Raw genomic sequence first — 12,989 nt, forward strand, 5'->3', positions numbered from 1 at the left:
CCCTTTCACTCATCACGTATCTATTTGAGATGAGAACCTGCTATGTTCCAGGCACATAGATGAATCAGAGGTGTTCCCTCTCTTCAAGGAGCTCATAGCTGAGTGAGGTTTCCTGTGCTACATGTGGTCTTGATTTCTATTGCCATATGTACATATGGCTTGTCACACTACCAAATTACAGTCCTCCAGTAAGTATCAACTTTAGTTTAGGTATTTCAACTAGAAATAACAAATATACTAAATTTTTTTTCTCTGCTCAAATTTCAAGGAATTTTGAATTATTAACCACATATTTTCATGCAAATTAGGCCAGAACCACAGAGTAAAACTCAAATAAGGGACAAATATTTCTATACGCTAAGCATGGGGAAGTAAAAAAAAATGCGTTAAATAATTATTGCCCTTACAGAACTTATAATCCATATTACTTTCTCTTTGTTTAGAGCTTAAATTAGAAGTAATTCTACACTTACCACCTTTTAAAAAGCCATACTTTTTATTTTTCTTCATTTTAGAGTCCTTTGTCATGGATAAAAGGCTTGAAATGGGGGGAATACGTGGGTTCCCCCAGTGCTCCAGTACCTGTGATCTGCTTCAGCCAGCCCCACGGAGAAAGATTTGGCTCTCTCCAGGCTCTGCCCACCAGAGCAATCTGTGGTTTGTCACGGAATTTCTGTCTTCTGATGACATATAGCAAGGAACAAGGTAAAATAAAATGTAACGAAGATCATTCTGGATATATCTTTCATGAGATTTGAGTATTTCTAGCTCATCTGTGCTGCTACTTTGAGTCCTTGGTGGAAAAACTTAGCTCAAATTTGTGGTTATTTAGTGCAAAGTAGGAATGAAAACATGCTACATGAAAAAACAGAGAGTTAAATGCAGTGCCATTTGAAATGAGAGGAGTAACTTGAAGGGGACAAGAATAGATGGTTATGTTCACAGAATGAAGATGTTATCGATTTGACAGAAATGTACACTTTGAGGCTGTTGAGCCCCAGAATAGACAGACGTATTTGACCAACAAATCTACCATCTCAGAAGATGTAGTCATGGGTTTAAGCAACAAACACAACAAGGATGTCGAGATAGCCTTGAAAATAGATTTTAAAAACACGTATTCCTGAAAACCAATCCTTTTCTGACTCCCCACATACTGACTCACTAAAAGCAACATGTGGGAAAGTGCTGTGCAGTAGAGGCCTCTTCATGTTTCTAAATGTCAACTAGACACTGGAAAACTAGGGACATTTTGCATTTGAGCAGTCCCTCAGCCATTCCAAATTAGCCATTTCACTAGAAACAAAAGAACTCTTCCTACTTACTGTGGACATGGGGCACCAAAATGAATGACCTAGGGCACTCATCTGTTTCTATCAGGTTAAATGCAGACTTGCCTAAAAGCCAGTGTGTGGACTAGATGCCTGTTAGCAGCCAGCACTGCTGGCAATTACCATTACCTTCTGTGCACTGTGCTCTTTGGGAGCCATATATAGCCTTCCACCCAACCTGCAATACAAAGGTGCCAGCACCCAGAGAAAACATCAGTCACTTAAAGAAATTAGGTATGCCAGCTGGGCCATAGTTCTTTTAGGCTCACTCTTATTTCTGTCATGAAATGAATGATTGTTTTATAGTTGTTAGAAATAAGAGAGGATGCATACCGTTTTATCTATGTTTAGTGAGTTAATAGGATAGGGTAGAACTGTTTAATCATAATTATTGTGATATCAATGGTTCGTTCTTACTAGTATGTTACAATTAGTTATGAGGCAATTTACAAGTAATTTACTAATAATACCAAAGTACCAACATATGTGAATTATTTACCTTTAAAAAATTAGAGTACAGTAGGCTGGGTGCGGTGGCTCAAGCCTGTAATCCCAGCACTTTGGGAAGCTGAGGCGGGCAGATCATGAAGTCAGGAGATCGAGACCATCCTGGTTAACACGGTGAAACCCCGTCTCTACTAAAAATACAAAAAAAATTAGCCAGGCATGGTGGCGGGCTCCCGTAGTCCCGGCTACGCGGGAGGCTGAGGCAGGAGAATGGCGTGAACCCGTGAGGCGGAGCTTGCAGTGAGCCAATATCGCACCATTGCACTCCAGCCTGGGCGACAGAGCGAGACTCCGTCTCCAAAAAAAAAAAATTAGAGTACTGTAAAGTTTCTCTCTGTTGAGCAAAAGAGAAAGAGCAGGTATTATCACTTTGCATTATGGGACTTAAACATGTCAAACATATTCTAAGCCTATCTTATTTGTGCCACTACAGTCATGAACCCTTAGTGTGCCCTTAATAGCTATGTTTGTTCAAATTACACTTAATTTCTTCGCACAATGTATTTGGAATTTGTCAGAACCTGGGTATGTCCAGAGCAGTAGTTTAATAGAACAGTTTCCTCCGTGGCCTCCACAGGCAGTTCCTGAGTTTTGCATCCTTGCTCTGCTGCTTACTAGCTATGTGGCCTTGGGGAAGTTAACTTCGTGCTTTGCAAATCCTGGCTTTTGATCTATAAAGTAGGAATAACAAAATAATTTACCTCACAGGTTAATTTTCTGTAAGGATTCAATACAATAATGTATGGGGATGATTAGCACAGTGCCTGGTTCATTCTGAGTGCTTAATAAATGCTTATTGGCCTGTAAATACCCTAGGGTCTGGGAGAGGTCAGTGTTTACTACATACACTCAACACTAGACCCAGCAAGGAACAGTCCACATAGACATTCTAGAGAGGCATTGACTGAACAATGCTGTAGCTTACAGATGAAAGTTAGGTCACTTGTTAACACAAGAGACACACTGCATCAGAATCTCTGGGGCTTGAGTCCAAGCTTATACATGCTGAAAATCAATTTTAGATTCAATTTTAGTAGATCCTATTTAAGATATACTGTCCTAATAGTTAAAGGAGAAGTTTCTTTTTCTGAAAGAAAAAAAAAAAAAGATGATGCCTCTTGTGGTACTGGAATGAGAAACCTTGGTTTAGGGAGCACTTGCTGCACGCCAGGCATCATGGTAGATTTTGAGAGGACTCAAGACTCATGGTATGTGGTTCCTTTCCCTAGCAGCTTATATTTAGAGGAGTTTCTATTTAGTGAGTATATTCCAATTCTTTTGTTAATTTTACTCAGCAAAACAAAAAGCTGTGAATTGCCTATTTTCAATATGCTGTTGATTCATTCAAGAAATAGTTATTTGTTATACTCATCTACTTCCAGGTATTCTGCTAGGTACTGGAATAAATAAAGCACATTGTCTCTCCTTTAGGAACTTAAAACATTGCAAGTTTCAAGGGCAGTACCATTTACAGCATCTATGCTGCATTTAGCTATATTCAGCATACCAACAAAGCATAGATAATTAATAGTACTGGGAAATGATGTCAAAATTTCCAAATTTTTATGCCAAGAGAACATCATACTATGTTGTAAAAAAGAGAGCGGGCTGCGCTCAGTGGCTCAAGCCTGTAATCCCAGCACTTTGGGAGGCCGAGGCAGGCAGATCACTTGAGGTCAGGAGTTCGAGACCAGCCTGGCCAACATGATGAAACCCCGTCTCTACTAAAAATACAAAAAAAAAATCAGCCGGGCATGGTGGCGAGCGCCTTAGTCCCAGCTGCTGGGGAGGCTGAGGCACGAGAATCACCTGAACCCAGGAAGCGGAGGTTGCAGTGAGCCGAGATTGCGCCACTGCACTTCAGCCCGGGTGACAGAGCGAGACTCTGTCTCAAAAAAAAAAAAAAAAAAAGAGAAGAGAAGAACAGAGCCTCCTTGAATTGAATGAAGGTCTACCATACACAGTCCTGCAGTTGACAGGATTAAATGATCCCTTCTCAGGCTAGGTGTTGCTTCCACTCTAGCAGTGTTATCTTCCTGCTACTAACAGTTGTCTATCCTGGGTATCTAGAAAGTTAAATAGTATCTAGTTCATATTTATTTTTAAAAGAAAAGGTGTCTCAGAACATGAATAGAGTAAGCTTCACTATTACTGTCTTTTATAATAATTTCTTAACAGAAATTTTAGTTCTGAGTCAAACAAATCCCAGTCAAAACAACACAAGTGAAAAAGTATAATCCCACCCTGAGAACCCTGTTAGCATTAAAGGAATAAAACTAAAAAATTATTCCATTTTAGAGATTTAAAGATGGTTTTGCACCAAATGATATGTTCTGCTATGTAAACTTCACCCCTTAATCTGCCAGTTTTGGGCTGTCATGTAACAATCGAGCAGTGACAATCTGATACTTTTCTTTCTCCTTCTCCTTGAGGTGTGAGAAGCATGAACAGTACGGACATTCAGTGGTCAGCCATCCTGAGCTGGGGATATGCTGATAATATTTTAAGGTTGAAGAGTAAACAAAGTGAGCCTCCAGTAAACTTCATTCAAAGTTCACAACAGTACCAGGTAAACATTTTATTTTATTTTATTTTATTTATTTATTTATTTTGAGACGGAGTCTTGTTCTGCCGCCCAAGCTGGAGCGCAGTGACACATCTTGGCTCACTGCAAGCTCCGCCTCCCAGGCTCACGCCATTCTCCTGCCTCAGCCTCCCGAGTAGCTGGGACTACAGGCACCTGCCACCACGCCCAGCTGACTTTCTGTATTCTTTTAGTAGAGACGGGATTTCGCCGTGTTAGCCAGGATGGTCTTGATCTCCTGACCTTGTGATCTGCCCACCTTGGCCTCCCAAAGTGCTGGGATTACAGGTGTGAGCCACCACACCTGGCCAACTTTTTTTTTAATTTTAGAGTGTCGCTCTGTTGCCCAGGCTGGAGTGCAAAAGCACACTCTCAGCTAACTGCAACCTCCACCTCCTAGACTCAAGTGGTCCTTCTCCCTTAGCTTCCCAAGTAGCTGGGACTACAGGTGCGTGCCACCATGCCTGGATAATTTTTATATTATCTGTGGAGATAGGGTTTCTCCATGTTGCCCAGGCTGGCCTCAAACTCCTGGACTCAAATGATTCACCCGCCTTGGCCTCCCAAAGTGCTGGGATTACAGTGAGCCACTGTGTCTGGCCCATGTAAACGTTTTTGTGGAATCTTTATAATGGTTAATGCATAAAAATGAGTCAGACTGGCCGGGCACAGTGGCTCATGCCTGTAATCCCAGCACTTTGGGAGGCTGAGGCGGGCAGATCGCCTGAGGTCAGGAGTTCAAGACCAGCCTGGCCAACATGGGAAAACCCATCTCTACTAAAAATACAAAAAAAATTAGCCAGGCATGGTGGCACATTCCTGTAATTCCAGCTACTCAGGAGGCTGAGGCAGGAGAATCGCTTGAACCCAGGAGGCAGAGGTTGCAGTGAGCCAAGATCACACCATTGCATTCCAGCCTGGGTGACAAGAGCGAGACTCCATCTTAAAAAAAAAGAGTCAGACTGATAGCAGCTAGGTTGGTTGGTTGATTGGTTGGTTATGAGATGAAGTCTCGCTCCATCGCCCAGGCTGGAGTGCAGTGGTGTGATCTGTGCCCACTGCAACCTCCGCCTCCCGGATTCAAGCAATTCTCCTGCCTCAGCTTCCGAAGTAGCTGGGACTACAGGCATGTGCCACCACGCTTGGCTAATTTTTGTATTTTTAGTAGGGATGGGGTTTCACCACGTTAGCCAGGTTGGTCTCGAACTCCTGACCTCAGGTGATTCTCCCGCCTCAGCCTCCCAAAGTGCTGGGATTACATGCGTGAGCCACTGTGCCCAGCCAAGCAGCCAGTTTTTAATATCCTACAATTTGTCCAGTCAAGAAGCTGATGTTAGGCTGGGCGTGGTGGCTCACGCCTGTAATCCTAGCACTTTGGGAGGCCAAGGCCTGGGGATCACCTGAGGTCAGGAGTTCGAGACCAGCCTGGCCAACATGGTGAAACCCTGTCTCTACGAAAAATACAAAAATTAGCCACGCATGGTGGCGGGCACCTGTAAATCCCAGCTACTTGGGAGGCTGAGGCAGGAGAATCACTTGAACCTGGGAGGCAGAGGTTGCAGTGAGCTGAGATCGTGCTATTGCACTCCAGCATCAGCAACCAGAGCAAAACTCCATCTCAAAAAAAAAAAAAAAGAAAAAGAGAATCTGATGTTTATAGTACTTACAGACTTCCTAACTACCACTATATTTGTGTCCCCCAAATTTGTTTTCTACCCATTTTCTCATTGAGAGAATATTATCATAATCTCCTGCTCAACATCAGTGAAGGGCATAGTGTTTGAACCAAATCAGCATTGCCTTCTTCTCAGTGTTCACTCACCTTTGTTATTAGGTCATTTTCTATAACCATAGTGCCATCTTTTATACCTGATTTTTCCTAAATGGACTGGTTATTCAGGCATCATGTATAGTAGAAAGAACATTGGGCCTAAAGCCCTGTGATCTTTGTTAGTGTCCCAGCTTCGTTATATACTAACTGCAGCCTTTGACTAGTAACAATCTCTCCAAACTTGAGTTTCTTTCCTCCTCATTACAACCAAGATAATAGTACTCACACTTCTTTCTCAGAAAGCTGCTGTAAAATGTTTCCAGTGTTTGTGAAAGAAACTTGTAAACTGTAGCCGGGCGCAGTGGCTCAAGCCTGTAATCCCAGCACTTTGGGAGGCCGAGGCGGGCAGATCACAAGGTCAGGAGATCAAGACCATCCTGGCTAACACAGTGAAACCCCGTCTCTACTAAAAATACAAAAAAAATTAGCTGGGCGTGGTGGCGGGCGCCTGTAGTCCCAGCTACTCGGGAGGCTGAGGCAGGAGAATGGCGTGAACCCGGGAGGCGGAGCTTGCAGTGAGCCGAGATTGCGCCACTGCACTCCAGCCTGGGCAACAGAACGAGACTCCGTCTCAAGGAAAAAAAAAAAAAAAAGAAACTTGTAAACTGTAAAATACCATGTAAATACACAGTATGCTGCTGCAACCGTTCCAGACTGTAAATCGTATGGACAGCCTTCTTTTTTGACTCTCTTTCCGTGGGAAGTTCTCTTACCATCCTCTGATTTCCATTACCTGCATAACACCTGCTGCCTTATCATGTGTCCTAAAATGTATCCCATTCCCTGAGCTCTTTAGAAATGGAGGAAGCTACTTAGGGGAATGTTTAGCAGTGAAAGCAAGGGAGCAGTGCCTTGTTTGCATAACCCTCAATATCCCTGACCAAAATATTGCCACCATTTGTTATATAGCTTACCAGGAAACTGACAGAAGTAAGAATAAAGAGACAGTGAAAAACAACTTTACTAGGAACTTTAATAAGATTTTTTTTTAGTTTTGAAACATCAGGCTGCATTAATCAGAGCCTTTGTATGCAGATAGAAATATATATATCCAAACACAAACAAGTTATAACCATAAATCATGGCAAAGCTGGTAGTATAACTAAATTGGAAATGAGTCTACAAAATAAATGAAAACACAAAAACATATTATAGAATCAGTATGTCCCTTACTGCACCCTTTTTGGGATTATTATAAATTGGGAAAAACAGACAAATATGTACAGTGGGAGTTAGATACACAATACATTCTACCTGTCAAAATACACTGACACAAATTTATGAGCAGATTTAACTCATTGCTGTCATCAGTAATCTGTATTTACAAACATCTTGACTTTCCAATGAAAAGTGAAGAAAAACAAATGAAATCATTATCAGTATTAATTGAATGTTTTCAACGCAATGTTAAAGATATAAGCTTTCAATCAAATTCTTTACACCTTTAATTACTAGGCATTCCTTCTATTTAAGAGTTGGGTACTGTTACATTAGATTGATGTGGTGTGAAGAGAGGACAAAGATGAGCAAATAACTTTAAAGATGCTTTCCGATTCACTAATATATTTTCACCAGTACAAAGACAAGCATTTAGTCAAATTGTTTTTGCCAAGTAAATTGACTTGTTAGTTTAGCAGATCCAAAGCTTGAATAAAGTTGTTTAAAATTCTTATTTTTATTTTTTTCTAGCTTTATTGGGATAAAATTGACAAATAAAATTGTATATATTTAAGGTATACAATGTGATGTTTTAATACATGTATATATACATTGTGAAATGATTACTACAGTCAGGCTAATTAACACATTCGTCACCTCACATAGTTAGCATTTTTTATGTGTGTGATGAGAATATTTAAGATCTACTATCTTAGCAAATTTCAAGAATACAGCACGGGATTATTAACAGTAGTCACCATCCTCTACATTAGATCTCCAGAACGTAATCATCCTGCACAACTGAAACCTGTACCCTTTGACCACCATCTCTCCATTCCACACACATTACCAGCACTCTCAGCCCCTGGCTACTGCTACTCTACTCTGTGTAGTTCAGCTTTTTTTGGATTCCACATAGGAGCAGGATCATACGGTATTTGTCTTTCTGTGCCTGGCAGAGTTTACTTAATACAATGTCCCCCAGGGTCATTTGTATTATCACAAATAACAGGATTTCCATCTTTTTAAAGGCTGAATAATATTTCATGTATATAAAAGAATTTAAACATTGCAAAATTATTTGTATCATAATAGATGAAAATAAAGATGAAAGAACACTATCACAAGTCCTGTTAGCAAAACAAGATGTGATGACATTGTGTGATACTTTGAGTCAAATGACTAAACTGGATGAGAATACTATATTGCATTTTCATCTAGAGATACATTTCTAAAGATATATTTTTGTTCACTCATTAATTCTTTGATTTGAGAAAATTCAGCTAGGATATTATTATTGTTGTTATTATTATTATTATTATTATTTGAGACGGGGTCTCACTCTGTTGCCAGGCTGGAGTGCAGTGGTGCGATCTCGGCTCACTGCAACCTTCCCCCTCCTGGGTTCAAGCGATTCTTCTGCCTCACCCTCCCTAGTACCTGGGACTACAGGTGCGTGCCACCACACCCACCTAATTTTTTGTATGTTTAGTAGAGACGGGGTTTCACCATGTTAGCCAGGATGGTCTCGATCTCCTGACCTCATGATCCGCCCGCCTCGGCCTCCCAAAGTGCTGGGTTACAGGCATGAGCCACCGTGCCCAGCCAGGATTTTGTTATATAAAGACTCACGCTCTGAGATTTCACTTATATGATCAATTTCATCATCATCAGTAGAGTCTAGAGTCCTGATGGCTGTGTGCCTTCATGTTGTGATTAGTCTCATAATTGTGAAACATCTTCCTCTGTCAGCTTTCTTGGTAGAAAATGAAAAATTCTGAATTCTCCACCGTGTTCAATGAAAGCCAAAAGTAGACTACGGAAGTGGTGTCTCCAGCCTTCTTTTATACTTTCTTGAAAGATGACACTATACTTTGGACAATGCAATAAGAAAACCAAAAGATGACAATTTAGTTCACATATTAGATTATCCTCTTGGGAGATTCCATCATTCTCCCATTTCCTTGCTTGTTTGTTTGTTTTTTGCATATTTAGGAAAATTGATGAGTAGTGATGAAATAATTTTTAGAATGATGAAATCGCTAAATGTTTCAGGATATAGAAAAACAAGTTAGTTATTAAGATCTTATAATGTAACTTAGGTTGATTCACTGGATCCATATGGTAATTCCAAGATAGAATGAGTTTTATTCTGTGTATTTTTTAAAAGTGCATTTTCTCTTTGTTCTTTGGAAGACCTCCAAGAAAGAATAAAATTTATGAAGTATCAATCCTTACAAATAGAACTACTCAAGAAAGAAACTGAAAACATAAAATTGGATCCAATGGATCCTTATGGTATAACGGGAGTTAAGAAGAATAAAGATCAGAGAAAGTCATTTTCTAAGGTAGCAGAGACGTGAACACACTTGTAGTGCAAGGGAGGAAGCCAGCAAGAGACAGCTTGAAACTGTAAGAAAAAGAAAACAAGGTTTCTGAGGAAGCCTGAGGATGAGGCAAGGCTGACCTTGAAAGCAGACATTTCTTTCTCTGAATCAGAAGACAGGGAAACATGTTGAGGTGCAGAGGAGAGGCGAGGAAGAGGTGTGCAGCTGGGGGTCTCCATCTGCTTAGTGAAGTGAGTGTGGGGGAGGTGGGACAGGAGAGCAGTTGGGGACAGTTGCTGCGGACATGGTGCTCGGGGTGGGGGTCAGCTAGCATGGAAAAGGGGACCTGTCAGGCCACATAGAAAATTGACTCAAACCTGAATGGTGCCTCCATGGTTAGGACTGAGGGATTTTGTACCAAAGGCATAATCCCATCTTTTACATTCACATTTATCTTCTTTCTTCCCCTGCTTAACAATCTTTAGAACTATTAGAAGCAATACCTCTGTTTACATGTACCTGTTTCCCCACCAAAGACATAAAACGAGGAAAATAAAAGCAAAAAGCAAATAAATATGTGAAGTACACATACATTCACACTCAACCTTGGATTTAATCAATCCTGAATCATTTTGTTAAATTTATCTAAATATATATACATATATACACATATATCCACACACAGGCACGTATAGACATAGACTATGCATTCTAATATATTTTAATTTGGAAACAACATTTAGACATTTGGCTCAAAGTTATGGAATATTACTATATCTGACACGTTTCTGTTTCAAGACATGTTTACCTAACATTTTTGAGAGTTAAAAAAAATAGTTGTCAGAAAAGTAGAAGTATTTTTCATTCTTTTATTTTATTATTATTATACTTTAAGTTTCATTCTTTTAAAACATGATAATCTTTGATTGGTCCTTTTTCAAAGGTGACTAGTTGTGCTTGGGTGCCTGACAGTTGCCAGCTGTTTACTGGAAGCAAATGCGGTGTCATCACAGCCTACGCAAACAGACTTACAAGCAGCACGGTAGGTTCTGGCTTCTGTGTGGGTAGTATGGGACTTTGTCAATGAGGGGAAGAAAGCCTTTATGAAGTATAATTCACTTTGCATAAGATTAACTTAAAATGTTTATACCTTAATCTTCTCCCTACATTAGGTCTTAAAATTCTTTAGGGTTTATTAGAATCATGAAAAATCTTGAAAACAATTGTAGTAGTCCCATTTTTTTTCAGAGACAGTATTTTGAGTTAGATCTGTTTTGTATTTAGGCTTTTAAATGACATTTTGGTGCTTACCTGTATTTGCGATATCAACCTGAATGCTTAGGAGTATACCGTAAGAGTCTATCAGTTTGAAAGCTTAGAAACCCTAATGTCCAACATTCCGATACCCTCTGGGTAAACTAAATGACAGCAAAATCTAAGTAGTCTGTCTGGATTTGTACCACTTACTGGAAGAAATTTTATTATTTTTCAGCCATCCACTGAACTCCCAGGATTTTGGAGTTGAATCATAAAACGGGAAAAAATAAGACAGATTATACAATGCTTCTTTTAATTTACTGTTTTTGGGGGGTTGTTTTGTTTTGTTTTTGTTTTTTGAGACAGAACCTCCCTCTGTTGCCTAAGCTGGAATGCAATGGCACAATCTCAGCTCACTGCAACCTCCACCTCCCGGGCTCAATCAATTCTCGTGCCTCAGCCTCTCGAGTAGCTGGGACCACAGGCATGTGCCACCACGCCCGGCCAAGTTTTGTAGTTTTAGTAGAGATGGGGTTTTGCCATGTTGGCCAGGCTGGTCTCGAACTCCTGGCTTCAAGTGATCCTCCCACCTCGACCTCCCAAAGTGCTGGGATTATAGGTGTGAGCCATCACGCCCGGCCTGTTTTTGTTTCTTGAATCAACTGCCTGTGGTGCAGTTGAGGATATGTGTCAAGTTTAGGCTGATAACTCAGTAATCATCATTCTGATCCAGAATTTTCACTGTGCATTTTTTTTCCATTATAATTTTCTTTATAGTATTAAATCTGTTTTACTGAGTGAAACCTGTATTTCTAGCATAGGATGACTCCCAGGTTCTTCGTTTTCTTTTTTTGTTTGTTTTTGTTTTGTTTTGTTTTAAGACAGAGTCTCACTCTGTCGCCCAGGCCAGAGTGCAATGGTGTGATCTTGGCTTAATGCAATCTCTGCCTCCCGGGTTCAAGCAATTCTTCTGCCTCAGCCTCCTGAGTAGTTGGGATTACAGGCGCACACCACAACACCCGGCTAATTTTTGTATTTTTAGTAGAGACAGGGTTTCGCCATGTTGGTCAGACTGGTCTCGAGCTCCTGACCTCAGGTGATCCACCCGCCTCGGCCTCCAAAGTGCTGGGATTACAAGTGTGAGCCACTGTGCCCGGCCAGGTTCTTACTTTTTTTTCCAAGCTTATTCCCTTTTGAACTCTTGTTAAGTTTCTTTGCATGGTCACTGAGGTATAAATGTGACCATATTTTGTTTCTGTCTCTTAGTCTAAGGAGCCATTAAAATGGTGTAAACAGGAGTTATATGATCCAATCAGCATTTTAGGGAGACCACTGTAGAGCCTGCAAGGAGAAACACTTCCAAGGGCATGAGACTGGGAGCCAGGACACCAGTGAGAAGGCCACCGCAGTGATCCAGGCAGGAAGCAAAGAAGGGCAGGTTAAGGAGCCAGAACAGTGGAGTGTATGCTCTAAGAAAGGCCCACACCCAGGACAGAGGACCACAGAAGGAGGACATCCAGACATCAGGGAGCCTGATAAGTTACACTTGAGCTGGATCCTAAAGGATCAATCTACTATAAGTGAAGGAAAGAGGAAAGAACATTTCAGGCAGAGGAAATAGTTTACACAAGAGCCTGGAATCAAAGGCATGGGGATTTTGGGGGTGGCAAATACTTTTCTGTGTAGTTTAGAGTGTAACGTGTTGGGGAAGAATGACAAAAGCAGGGCAGGAAAAGATTGAGGCCAGTGATGAGGTTCTTATATGCCATGATAAAAAGAATGCTAAAGAATATAAGCAGGGTGTGGTGGCTCATGCCTGTGGCCCCAGCACTTTGGGAGGCCAAGACAAGAAGATCGCTTGAGCCCGGAAATTTGAGACCAGCCTGGGCAACATAGCAAGACCTTGTTTCTACCAAAAAAAAAACAAAAATAAAAAAATTGGTCAGGCATGGTGGTGCATGCCTGTGGTCCCAGCTACAAGGGAGACTGAAGTG

General features: G+C 40.9%; 1 protein-coding gene across 3 annotated transcripts in view; it reads left to right on the plus strand.

The window, feature by feature from the left end:
- The window catches only part of LYST (lysosomal trafficking regulator), a 222,156-nt gene that overhangs the window by 185,532 nt on the left and 23,635 nt on the right, over nt 1-12,989 (plus strand). For all 3 annotated transcript variants that reach the window (XM_063595304.1, XM_057299849.2, XM_057299854.2), the window contains 3 exons: nt 516-705; nt 4,271-4,407; nt 10,682-10,780. In XM_063595304.1, coding sequence (XP_063451374.1) covers nt 516-705; nt 4,271-4,407; nt 10,682-10,780 — 426 coding nt within the window. The remainder of the gene's footprint in view (nt 1-515; nt 706-4,270; nt 4,408-10,681; nt 10,781-12,989) is intronic.

This window comes from Pan paniscus, chromosome 1 (genome assembly GCF_029289425.2).
Source record: "Pan paniscus chromosome 1, NHGRI_mPanPan1-v2.0_pri, whole genome shotgun sequence".
In the NCBI taxonomy this organism is placed as follows: domain Eukaryota; kingdom Metazoa; phylum Chordata; class Mammalia; order Primates; family Hominidae; genus Pan; species Pan paniscus.